We start from the raw sequence: 13,624 nt of genomic DNA, 5'->3' as shown, positions 1-13,624 counted from the left end.
CGGGATGACACTGTAGGTAGGATCTGTACAGCACTCGCCGTAGTTTATACCTTATGTGCACAATAAAAAAACGTTGGGGACACTTGTAGCTGCTTTGGATATGTAGCTGGCCACTGGGTAGGAGTTAGAGGTTGGGTAGACCAATGCACTTCCAGTTTTCATCTCATTTTCCTCACGTAGAAAAGAATAAAAGCAACCAATAAGCCTTCATCTTCAGTAGGTTTTTTTTTTCTTGTCTCTTTCATTGGAGGAGGAAAAATGTTTCCTTTTTGAGTCCAGGAAGGAGAACACAACATTGATGAAGAAAAGCGGAGGAGTCAGGGTACAGAGTTATTTCTGGATAAGGAATGGCACAAAATTGTAGAAGAAAGGACTTTGCGGATAGAAACTCTTGCTCCCCAACTGAGGTGTGGTAGCTGTCTGAGCGAGGATAAGGCTGAGCTTTGCAGCCAAAGTCGTGGCTGAAACTCCTCGGGGTTCCCCCTCCGGGGCAAATTTTTTTGTCTGTTTTTGTTTTGTGTATTGTTATTGTTACATGTTTTGTTTCGTTGAAGTGTGTCACTTATGTTGTTTAGCCCTCTTACCCGATGGAAGTGGCTCCGGTGAAAAGAGAGGGGCGGCGGGGAGTAAGCGTGAAGATATGAATGTAAATTTTAGTCATGAGGTTCATGAAGTACAGCTGCATTAATGGTAGAGTTGTTTTCAGTTCCTTTTCGTTTCTCGTTTGACACAAATAACCTGTTAAAGAACCGTATAACGTCTGGTATGCATATATACAGTAGTCCTAGGAACATGTCAGTAAACTTGGGTTCTGTATCCACAAAGCATGAGCAACACTTCTTAACCGTTTTATAGCCTCAGCAAATCTGTACGCACAGCTATTCTTTCCATTCGACCTCTTAACCTTCCATATATCTTCGTAATTGTTTTTTTTAATTCATTATAAAAGTAGCTCACAGTTTGAAAATATTCTGCAGAACCTGCTGCCACTTTTATGTCTCAAATCACTACTTAGAAGCTGTTCGATTCTCTCAAGCATACAGTCGCACACTGCACCTCTTCTGAATGAAGTACATATATATATATATATATATACATATATGTGTGTGTGTGTGCGTGTGTGTGTATACGTGTGATGGTACTGAGGCACCTTATAGTTCAGGTGGGAGTGTTTTTAAAAAATAAAAGCGTGACCAGCTGCAGGGACGCACAAGCATCCCCCTCGGGTGTGGTTACAAGCCTTTTGAGCGAGCGTACGTGTTTGGTGTTGGCGTGAATGTGTGAATATGAAAACCAAAATAAATCTGCCTAAGCAGCATATCCTTTGACAGTATATGGGCCACCTGTTATGTTTTCTTTTCAAACTTTTCTGTGGGTTAGTTTCAGTGTAAAAAAGCCTTGCTGTCTCCAACAACACAGTTGTCAAGCCATTCCCGTAGATGAAAATGTTTTTTTTTTTTTTTTGGACCATTTCTTATGCCATAGTTTGCCATCATGGTTTCATACAGACCAAAAGCATGCAAATCGACGTATTGTAGTGACTGGACTGAAATCTGGTGGTAATATACAACTATTTACTGTATGTTTTAGTTCAAATGAATGTGCCTCTGCTTTGATATTTAGATACGTTATATTGTAAAGGTGTGGATCTGCCAGATTTCAATTGTTAAGGTGCCTTGTTATGGCATAAGAAATACGACAAGAAATGTTTTCTTGATTTGGAGATAGATGTCATGGCTTTTTTTGCTATGAAGCTGTTCATAGACGTAGGGGTGTGGCTAAAGTGTTTTGGTATTTGTGTACATGTCTAGGTAATACTGTGCCATATAGAGCCCACAAAAATATAATGTTATTTTTAAAAGATGTTTTAATGTTGCCTGATAATGACTTTGTCTTTAGATTTGATACGAAGGCTTGTAGCCACAGCTCTCCCAAAGTCTGTAGTCTCCTTTTTCTGACATTTTTTTTCTTGTTGATCTCTCTCTCTCTCTTTCCCCTCGTTTCTCTTTGCTGCAATCAAACAGAATAAAGTATTAACCGGATGACCCAGTAAAATAGGCTGTAGTCTTGTCTCTTATTAAGGATGACTTGATCCAAAGGGCTTAATGTGAACCATGTGGATGTGGTTTTGTGCCGTTTGATCCTCCCCGTGCATTTTCTGCTGAAATAGGCAAACATTTCTCGATTTGGTAAAAGTAGAAGAAATTCGTAGATGATCTTCCTTTTTGTGAGTCTCACTCATCTTCAACCGCTTCCTCCAATTATGGGTCACCAATCCCTGGAGCCTATCCCAGCAGTCCTAGAGTGCGAGGCAGGGTACACCCTGGACAGGACGCCAGTCTGTCGCAGACTTTTAGTGAGTATTTCTACAAAGTTGCATCCACAGCACCAACATTAATGCTTTTTTAAAAAGTGTAGAAAATAAGTTTTTACACATGTGTATTCCAGGGTTAGTGATATTGACATACAGTAAACCAGATACATTACATTTACAACGTTTCTGCACATCTGACCATCCTGAAATGAACACTTTCCCGCTAGTGACACCCAGTGGCGTGAGTCAGAATGGCCACTTTGGTGACACACCTTGTCTTGGCACTCAACGAAATATGACATCAGAAATGATTTTCCTCTCAATTAAATGACAAAACCCAAAGAGAAGCTAAAGAATTAAAAGTGTAGTAGCCTCCTGTTGTAATCAGTAAATGCTAGCGTCGACAGCATCACTCATTTAATCGCCGCCACGAAGGCAGCCAAAATTAGTATAAGGCGTTGCGAGATAATGTCGTAAAAGCAATATTGTGCTTTACAAGAGTATTTTTGTTTCTTCTGAAATATGATCTTAAAAAAGGCAAATTTCTCCTCAAAGCGCATTTAGCTTCATGTGCACAAATATAAAAGGTTTGCTGGGAAGCGTTTCTGTCCATTTTGATGTGCAACGTTGTCAGATTTCACATAGGCCAATGAAGGCAGGTTTTACGCTGTCATCTGTTTATTGTTTAGTTAGCGGGGTTACTCAAAAAACTGAACGGAGGGTCAGATATAACCAGAAGTAGAAGCCAGCAAAACAAAATTGATTTTGATAGAAGTCAGTGAAAAGGTTGAGTCTGTGCTGGAACAGATTTCGAGACCGACCTGCTGATCCAATCAGTCGAAAAACTAAAAGGATATTTGTGTGTCAGAATGTGCTTTTGTGAACAGAAACTGGTCCTGAACAACAAAATTCCTTAACTGCTGACGTGAGCAGATTTTGGGCTCAAATTACTCAGAAAACTATGGGTTTCTATTTGTAACAGCTAACTTTTTAAATGAAATCCTTGTTTTAACCTTTTATTCTGATGGAGTCCCACCCCCTCCCTTGTAACCACAGATACTAGAGAACAGCTTTTGAGCTTTAGAGATTCAAGTGCCACAATTTTCTCTTTTTGCCGGTTTGAGCGGTTTTCCTGGAAAACAGCTGTGGAGTCCTGTGTCGACCTGTGACCCACATGAAATGACTCCGCCCTCTTGATTTACTAACAGTTCAGCAAGGTTGCACCGCTGAACAGACAACAGATGACTCCACAGTCAGGGACGGAGCCAGGTACTATAAAGCGTCTGGAAGGTTGGGGCGCTTTAGGGCATGGCGGAGTTACACGCTCTGGGTGCTCCACTGATTGTTTTTATGCACCTTTTTAACGCTTTTGGCCGTGTTTTCGAAGCTTTCCAGGAGGAGATTGTCTGATGATGTCAGCAGAGGATTACCCCCCCCCCCCAAAAAAAAACAAACAAAAAAACAAGTTGAGTGGCTTAACGCGCTGCTTTCGTCTCCTTGTGTGCCTCTCGCCTCCGCTCAGTGACACACAATGATTCAGAGCCAGCAGTGGTGAATCAAGGTTCCTGTGTAATGGGTAAACACACATCCGTGGGTTGATTAAGGTCACTCCCCCGGCTTCTCTGTGCTGCCATCGCCACAAAAACGGGCATCAACGCACCCAGCCAGGATGTGACGTGACTTTATGAATTCATCTCTTGATATCTTCATGAATATTCCATGACCGGCATTCGTTTTAAAGCCACTGCTTACTCGGTAGGTATGGAAAACATCCTGTTTGTCACATGTAGTCATCATGCACCCCCGCCTGGGGATCGATAACCTGCACTGACTGTAGCATGTTTGCCCTCTGGACCCCAGGACAGGGTGCCAACACACAGCACCGATCCCCCACTCTGCTGCAGACCTCGGTAGCTTCAGGAGACTCTGGAAGGCCCATGTGAGCGGACACGTTGAAGGATGGCCAGGTTTTGGAACATAGCTGCAGGTGGACTGCTGCTCGCTTTGAGTCTCACTCTTTTGGAGCAGGGAGTCGAGGGGCAGTGGAAGGTATGTTCAGTTCACCCTGAGGAGATCATAAAAACTGGTGCGTGGAAAGACAAGCGTCCAAAACATGTTCCATTTATGTACATTTTATAGCTTACATCGATTAAAAAGGATTTATTTTTTCCATCCCATCTCTTGCTAAAACTTTCTGCTTTTGAGTGAATTATACAAATAAAAATAATTTGAGGTCGTAGCTCCAGATGTTTCTTTCCACAGTGGAGATAGTTGCAGGAATAATTTAGTGATGAAGCAACAAAATATTTTTAAAGTCAATGTCAGGTGTCTACTGTGTTTTTACAAAATGCTTAATCGTGAATGTGTGTAACTGTATTTTATTGCAATCCCAATTTATTTATTTATTTGCAACAGAAGTAATTTGTACTGACAGTTCTGGAAATGGTGATAAGCTTATCACTGATAAGTGACACTTTTCTGCAGAAGGCTTTTACAAAGTGTAGTTCAGTGATTGTGACCTTTTAACCTTTTGACTTTAAAATTAATGAATGTCTTGGAGTCACCATGTCTAACATGCATACCAAGTTTGGTGACAATCAGGCAATTAGGAAAGAAGTTATTGTTCTCAAAAGTTGTTTTGTTTTTTTCTCCAAAAAGTACACTACAGTGACCTTGATCTTTGACCTTTTGACCCCAAAATCAGTAGGCTTCTTAGGACCTCTGTGCATCATACATATACCAAGTTTTGTGATAATCGGGCCAGTATAACAGATCTTATCTTGCTCAGAATTAAAATGTCACATGACTGATTGACTCCCCAGATATAGTGACAACTAGCCCACTGGCTACACTGTGGAACAAATACACTACGCACAATAAACGACACAATCAGGCTCCAGACTACTGTCCTGTCATTGGGGCTATTCCCCATCCCACTTTCTGAATACTGGACCGTTGTCCCTTCTTTTGTCAGTGTCACCAGATTCTGGTTCCTGGATAGAGTGTTTGATAAGGAAATTGTGTAAGTTGTATCTGTATTGCGGGTTTAGGAATTGCTTGACGCTGTGTGCCAGCGTGCGTGTGGTATCTTGACAAAGACTTTGTGTATCAAGCTGAAATTTGGCACACAAGGAGCCCTCCTTAGACCTCAGACAAATTTGACGTTGGGCATGTTTACCTTCTAATTGTCACCAAAAGGGGGCATCAGACAGGTTTGTGTGCATTTCAGTTTTAATTGTAGCCAGGAGGGAGCCAAGTCTCTGAAACTTTTACATCACAGGGATTTCATGCGCTGTGTTGAAACTTACTGTAGATGATACCTTGCACAAGTTCAAGGTTGGGCTTGGCAATCTAAGATGGTGTCAGTATTGCACTTGTTAGTCACACAATAACATAACATAAAAAAAAAGTAATAACAGGCCTTGATAGTAAACATTTTGTGCAGGATTTACTTGCCCTCCTTCAAGCATGGCGCAGCACAGTGAGTGCTGCATGCACAAAGTCAGAGCTTAGTAACATTTAATAGAATTTTACCTTTTATGGTTCTTATTTTAATGATCTAACATGCAAATCCTTTATTACCATCCCTAGCTAACGAGATAAAATTAAGTGTTCTTTGCAGATTTAATGAAGGACATCCCAGTCAGATATTTTTGCATTAATTTGCCCCCAGAGAATTTTGACTTGTGTCAGATAATCGTGGAAATCTTAATGTCGAGCCCTGAATAATGACAAAAAGAAATAAATAAATGTAAGCATTTTGCATTGTGTGATTGGTATGACCTTTGTTACTTGATTAGGAACCCGGAACACTAGTTTTTTTTTTTTTTTTTTTTTTTTTTTTTTTTGGGGGGAAGGTGGGGGCAACAGCCTCATCAGTCCCCACTCTAGAGCCGTTTATGCCAATTAGGCTTTTACAGAGTGGAACCATTTGCCAACTCTGTAGGACTTTGCTCAGTCTGTGGGTGGACAAGTCACCCACATAACCACACTGGCCCATCACAGCTGGTCCTTGCCTATCATGAAAAGATTTTTAACTTGCTTCTCTAGCCCCAAACTCAGCCGAGATGCCTGAGAAGGAAACACAAAATCACAATTTGGTGAATGTGAATGTGAATGTGGTGCAGCTCTTTAGTACTTACTCATTGTTGTTCATGTTGTACCTGAAGAACTTCATGACCTCCTCCAGGTGGACGTGTCAGGCCAGGCTACCATCAACCTCGGCCAGGACAGAGAGATCTGGAGACCGCTGGTGCAAACGTCGCTCAGCATTAGTCAGATCACCAGGTACGTCAGTGGGAGGAAAATGCTTTATTTATATATATATGTGTATATGTGTATATATATGTGTATATGTGTATATATATGTGTATAAACAGATTTGTTTGTTTATTTTGACAGAGGTCATGCCTGTAGCCACCGTTTTGAAGTTTTCAAAATGAAATAAATGCTGTAGCACTGTAAAATAGCCATTAGGGGGTGCTGTTTCAGACTTGTGTGACACGTGTGACAAAACATAAATGGTTATTATTAAATGATTTTGTGATATATGATACAGATATATATAATTTTGTGTGTGTGTGTGTGTGTGTGTTTGGTATTAACATCTATAAAATATTTAAAAGTAAAGTTGAAGTGTATCCGTATTTTATCCGTTCAGTATCCAGTCGTCTTTCCAGATTCGGACATTGGACCCAGAAGGTGTCATTTTTTACGGGGACACCAAAAACGGCACTGACTGGTTTATTTTGTCCCTGCTGGATGGTGTCCCCCTGATGCAGATCAGCAGAGACGGCTCCCTCGTCAGCGTGTCAGGCGGTCCCAGGATCAACGATGGGAAGTGGCACACGGTGAGAGGAAGTAAAAAGTGCACTTTCACTGTGTACACTGCACAGTCGTGAGCGAATCACTGTGTTCTAAAGCAGGAACTTTAAATTCCGTTTGTGTTTCTTGTGCTTCTCCTTTCACCAAGCTTGAAGTCAGCAACCGAGGGAAGTTTGTGTTGCTAAACATTGACGGGTCCATAGGGTTGGAGGTGGGCATGCAGTCCAGCCGGCCAGAAGTGGTCGATTACAGCAATCTACGACTGGCCCTCGGCGGGATCCTGATTGACAAAGAGAAGATGATTATCCCTGTACAGTGACTTGATTCACCCTTCCATTATTCTTCACATGGTATTGGTGCTCTTTAAAAGTGGCGTATCCAGGATTTTTCATTTTATTCTTTGAGGGGAGGGGGGGTCCCCACTGTCCACTCTCCACTCGATGTCAACATCGTAATGTTTTAAAACATTTACTCTTTTCCTAAAACAATTACTAAATTATTTATTGTTTCAATAAAATTCATTATTTTATTCACTAAAGTAATGCCCACTGTCCAATTGATGTCACCACCATTTTGAGCATTTCCAAACCATAAGCCAAAAACTGATTTTTTTTTTTTCTGAAACAATTCAAAAGCCTTTTGAAACCGTGAACCATGTTCATTTAGTTGTTTTTTTTTTTTTTTTCAAATGCCAAAAAACCAACAAAAAACTGAGTTTTAAAATGTGCATTTCATGAACTATAAAGAAATTTGAAATCAAATAATTTTCTGAAACAGTTGGCTAATTTAGCTTTCAAGCCTTTTGAAACTGAATATTTTTTTGAAAAAGTTGCTTCATTTAGTGTTATGACAATTACAAATCATTGAATTGTTTTCAATTTTTTTTATATTATGTTTCAAGAATTTTGAAATAGAATAATTTTGGGTTACTGTTTTGATGTTTCAAGCCTGTGAAACACCAAAACATTAATCACTTTTCTGAAGTTGTTTCATTTAGTGTTTTTTTGTTTGTTTTTTGCATTTCAAAACAGTCTTTTTCCAAATCCGATTTTTTTATTTAGTTTTGTCTTTAGAAACAATTGTTTCTGTTAATTTTTGTGTTTTGAAACTGTGGCCCATTTTTGATCCAAGAAATTCCCTCTTGTCCACCAGATGTCACATTATACTGTTTTGAAAATTAACAACAACAAAAAGGATTTTCAGAAACATTTCTTTCATTTAGTGCATTGAGTATTTTGATATGGTGATTGATACTTTTTCCTGAGAAAAATTGTTGAATTTAGTGGTTCAGACTTTCTGAACAAGTCATTTTTTGAAGAAATAGTTTAATGTTGTGAGTTTGCCAAAACGAGAGCCTAATTTAAGATCTCAAATAACAACTACTAAATTGTTTGGGCAATACAAACGTTTGTGCATTGGGGTGGAGACTGTTTGCTGGGTGATTTACAACACCGTTTACACAATTGATAGCAGGCTGTAACGTGACATAGACGGCAGTGTGTAAATAAGGATTTTCCACGTGTTAATGGCTGTAAACATAAAGTGAAAATCAATCAGATGCTTGCAGGGTATGCGCCTTGTGCATCATTATACATGAACTCTGCCACATAACTGAGCGTGTTCACGCACTGGAATTAAAAAAAGTGTCTTATTTCAGACACTTAATTATTGCTCCATCCACTGTATTTAAGGAAACCGGTTAATAATTATGCGACATTCTCCTGGTGGAACATGCACAGGCAACTGTGTGCACAGTTCTGTGCCTTCGATCTGCAGAACACAGAGCAGAGCAGGTGTGGTGGCCAAGGAAGGATCCTGGTTTAAACCCCACCCCTGCCATATTTCTCCATGTAATGTGGAGTTGCGTCACGAAGGACATCCGGTGTATGAATTAACGATCTCCGGCATGGGAGGAAGGCGCTCTAACGAACAGGGGAAAACCCATGGGCTCTCGTGTCTGTTGCCAGAGCATCTTTTAGTGTTGGGGAGTGAAGTTTACTGACTTCAACTGCACAGAGACTCCTGCTGGCCCCGTCCCATCAGCAGCCGCTAAATTTCCCTTTGATCGTATTTGTTCCCTCCCACAATTTTGGGCACTCAGGTGGCCAAACCCCAAATTGCATATGCATGAAGGCAAGCGCACTAAATGGACAATACGCTCTATTTTTTGCATTTGTTAAACACAATCCTCAGCTCACAGTTAGTATTCTTGCATACACTTTTTTTGTAGGTGTTTGCAAACTTTTTAACACATAGATCTTCAGTAAATCAGGCCCTGAACCATTTGTGCTTCAAGAGCTGAAACAGTGAACACATTTTCTTAAGCAGTTGCTTCATTTAGTTTTTGAGCATTTCAAAACTGTGATCATTTTCTGAAGGAATTGGTGAGTAACCTGAAATCCCCCACAACCTATCAAAAAAAAAAAAAAAATCAATTTTATTTATATAGCACTAAATCACAACAAACAGTTGCCCCAAGGTGCTTTATATTGCAAGGCAAAAGCCATACAATAATTACAGAAAAATCCCAACGGTCAAAATGACCCCCTGTGAGCAAGCACAACAGTGGGAAGGAAAAACTCACTTTTAACAGGAAGAAACCTCCAGCAGAACCAGGCTCAGGGAGGGGCAGTCTTCTGCTGGGACTGGTTGGGGCTGAGGGGAGAGAATCAGGAAAAAGACATGCTGTGGAAGACAGCAGAGATCAGTCACTAATGATTAAATGCAGAGTGGTGCATACAGAGCAAAAAGAGAAAGAAACACCAGCAGTCTAAGTCTATAGCAGCATAACTAAGGGATGGTTCAGGGTCACCTGATCCAGCCCTAACTATAAGCTTTAGCAAAAAGGAAAGTTTTAAGCCTAATCTTAAAAGTAGAGAGGGTGTCTGTCTCCCTGATCTGAATTGGGAGCTGGTTCCACAGGAGAGGAGCCTGAATGCTGAAGGCTCTGCCTCCCATTCTACTCTTAAAAACCCGAGGAACTACAAGTAAGCCTGCAGTCTGAGAGCGAAGTGCTCTATTGGGGTGATATGGTACTATGAGGTCCCTAAGATAAGATGGGACCTAATTATTCAAAACCTTATAAGTAAGAAGAAGAATTTTAAATTCTATTCTAGAATTAACAGGAAGCCAATGAAGAGAAGCCAATATGGGTGAAATATGCTCTCTCCTATGCCTATGTTCTTCTGTACATGAGCAATAATCTTGTGGCAAAGGGTTGTCGTTAATTATTTACTGCTGGTTCACTCACCAGCTCATCATCAACAACCCTGAAGAATCTGAGTCTTATCAGTCTCTGTATTTCTGAGCACATATGTTTCTTAATACCTTCCACTCCCTTGCGCCTGCGGTTCGTGCCACTAAATGCGTCATCTTTCCTGCTGTAGTTCAAGCCAAGGATGGATGGCTGCGTGCGGCATGGCAGCTGGTTAAACCTTAGCGCCCCCTGGGATGCTGAAGTAGATGAACTCTGGCCGTGCTATCAAAACATCCAGCCTGGCAGTTACTTCCCTGGCACGGGCTTCACCGTTTTCAACACCTCAGGTGGGAACAGAGCATCCAGTTCTGCCAGACAATGAGCACAAACAGCTACGATCCTGTCGGCCTGGATAATGGCTTCTTGTTTTTCTGCAGTTTTCCCGATGGAGGAAGAGCACAGCGGCTTCACAATTGAAATGTGGGCAGATTTCAGTGAGCTGGATGGGACCATTTTGAGCATCAGATCACCTGGTCAGCAGCTGATGTTTGCTTTAGTGGCCAGTAACTCTACAAAGGTAACAACTAGCAGGTGCTTTTATTAACGGAAGTGCAGCTTTTACTACTTCAGCCATTACCGACTGGAATGTTTTTTTTTTTTCTGGAATTTTTCAGACACTCATGCTCTCATTTCCTGGTGAGAAAATCATCTACAGAGAAAACATAAGGAAACTAGCAGTCACCTTTCGGAAGGATTTGCTTCAAATACTTCGAGATGACGATGAGTCGACCATCAGTGTCATAGCCATCAGTCCAAAGATCCAACCTGGATATTTGAGTATGTGGCGAGAAGGCCAGCTTGCCTTCGGATGTCTCCTCGGTGAGATTGAAACGGAGATATGCAGCACATTTCCAAAGATTACCTTCAGGGAACCTTTACATGTTTTTCTCCTTTGTCCCATCTGCTGTTTAGGCGAAGGCGAGCTCGACGTCTGTTCCCGATTCTTGACAGGCTGCCTGAAGAAGATCCAGCTTCAGGGGATGGAGATGGATCTGGATTTTGCAAAAGCATTCACGTCAGTCTCCTCTCACAGCTGCCCTGTATAAACTGACATGGACATGGGACAAGTTCACATGAGTCAGGGTGAAAGTGATCAAATCAAATGTGATCATTTGAATTACGCAGTGGCGAGGCACAATTTAGCCTCCATAGTGTGCTACTCCTCATGACGTGCCTTAATGTGGTATTTGAACCAAATAACCTCTAAAAATGTGTAACATTTGCAATGAAATATGAATAAATATGTTGTGTAATATATTTTGCTCCAGCTCCATTTCTCTTTTAGTCTATTTGATTGTGTACATGAAATGAACAAGAGATGTTGAAGACATGAATTTTGCACCATCTAGTGGTTGGTTGAAGGCAATGTTGGAATCACAAAAACAATCTTTGTAGCTAAATAATAGATACTGAGGTGATGAATAAAAAAAAAATTGGGTGTTTAAGAAACAACCTGTTTTGGCGCAAATATTGCATTAACCAAATCAATGGTAAATGGACTGCATTTATATAGCACTTTTCCATCTGCATCAGATGCTCAGTGCTTTACAATAATGCCTCACATTCACCCCGATGTCAAGGTGCTGCCACACAAGGTGCTCACTACACACCGTGAGCAACTAGGGGATTAAGGACCTTGCCCAAGGGCCCTTAGTGATTTTCCGGTCAAGCTGGGATTTGAACCAAGTGTAGCGGGATGAAGGTCCCGGGTCCTGATTGAGAGGTCTTTCCCACTAGCTTGGCTAATGGGGAATTCCCCTTTGGCTGACCTGGTAGAGGAATGGTCTTTAGTGCAAGCAGTCCGAGTTCGATCCCACCACCGTCCCGGCCGCAAAGGTCCTGCGGTCACAATCTGGCGTCACGAACAGGATGTGGGTAGTCACAACATGCTTAAATGCACCTGTGACTTTGGGACGAAGTCAAAAATGGTGGGGAGATGTGTAGCAGGATGAAGGTCCCGGGTCCTGATTGAGAGGACGTTCCCGCTAGCTTGGCTAACGGAGAATTCCCCTTTGGCTGACCTGGTAGAGGAATGGTCTTTAGTGCGAGCAGTCTTGAGTTCGATCCCACCACCGTCCCAGCCACAAAGGTCCGGCGGTCACACAAGGATCTGGTCTCAAGCCCAACCGCTTAACCACTAGAGCATTACCTCCCCAAATTGAAATTACAGTCATTTTTATGCACAGTCCCTCCATTTTCAGATGGCGACATGAACATTTCTGAATCACTGAATATGCGTCAATCTTCAATCATTAAGAAACACAATTTGGTAATGTATGGTCACTTAGCCTGAAGGTGGCTGTTCTCCCCTTTTTGGCACCGCTGGTCACAGCTTCATGGTGGTGAGGTACCAAGAAATATTTTCATTAGAGCCCAATCAATGTATTGATCGGCCTATGTCAGTCTCTCATGAACATACAAATATCTGCATTATTTTTACTGATATGAAAACTTTTTCCAAATAAACAATGCAGAACAACACTCTGGTAGTTGGGAATTGTGTCACTGCATAGTTTGTCCAGCAGAGGGTTCTTCAACTTTATTGTGACAAGCATGGCTGGGACCCCATCACCCCATGGTCACATCTACAAGAGACAAAGGCAAAGCGACCAGCTGTTGTTCACTTTCGATCAGAATGGGTGTTTCACAGCAGCAAGAGACATCTGTGCAAATGCTAAACAATGCGACATGGCAGTCTGACGTCAACATCGAGTTAGTCCTTTTTCATAAGGATTTGATAACAAAATGTTAGTAATCATTGCCAATTTTTGTATGTATCTGTTGGCAGATATATTGGTATAAATTTTTCCTTCCTATTATCCCCCCAAAAAACCCGGCTGAGCCATAGTTTTCATATAAGAAATCATCAAATTGATGTTTGAGTCTCCCAAGTGTCTTCTGCCAATTTACAGCGGAATCCTGTGTCCCACTCCAAGCTGTGTAATGTGATGCAACAGAAAAAAATAGCACTTTAACTTTATAACAAAACATATCCATTTTTTCCCCATCCATTTTGTTGGTATATTTTATGCCATCCCATAATAAATAAAGGCAGTATAATTTTTAATCGAGTGTACACCTTACACATATTACGACGGAGTTTTAGGGCCACACTGAATTTCTTTCTTTTTTTTTTGGACTTCGAAAATAAAGTCGTAATATTATGAGAAAAAAGTCGTAATATTACGAGAAAAAAGTAATATTACGAGAATAAATTCGTAATTTTACGA

General features: G+C 41.1%; 1 protein-coding gene across 1 annotated transcript; it reads left to right on the top strand.

Annotated features, from left to right (window-relative positions):
- Positions 1-3,067: 3,067 nt before the first annotated feature.
- shbg (sex hormone-binding globulin) lies at positions 3,068-11,651 on the top strand. Its single transcript, XM_034164742.1, has 8 exons — positions 3,068-4,363; positions 6,504-6,601; positions 6,975-7,164; positions 7,287-7,448; positions 10,525-10,681; positions 10,772-10,911; positions 11,009-11,213; positions 11,307-11,651. The coding sequence occupies exons 1-8, from the start codon at positions 4,274-4,276 to the stop codon at positions 11,438-11,440; spliced, it is 1,176 nt and encodes a 391-aa protein (XP_034020633.1). The 5' UTR covers positions 3,068-4,273; the 3' UTR covers positions 11,441-11,651.
- Positions 11,652-13,624: the final 1,973 nt, after the last annotated feature.

This window comes from Thalassophryne amazonica, chromosome 23 (assembly GCF_902500255.1).
Source record: "Thalassophryne amazonica chromosome 23, fThaAma1.1, whole genome shotgun sequence".
NCBI lineage: Eukaryota > Metazoa > Chordata > Actinopteri > Batrachoidiformes > Batrachoididae > Thalassophryne > Thalassophryne amazonica.
The sequence above is the reverse complement of the archived record's forward strand: the minus strand, read 5'-3'. Positions and strand labels throughout refer to the sequence as shown.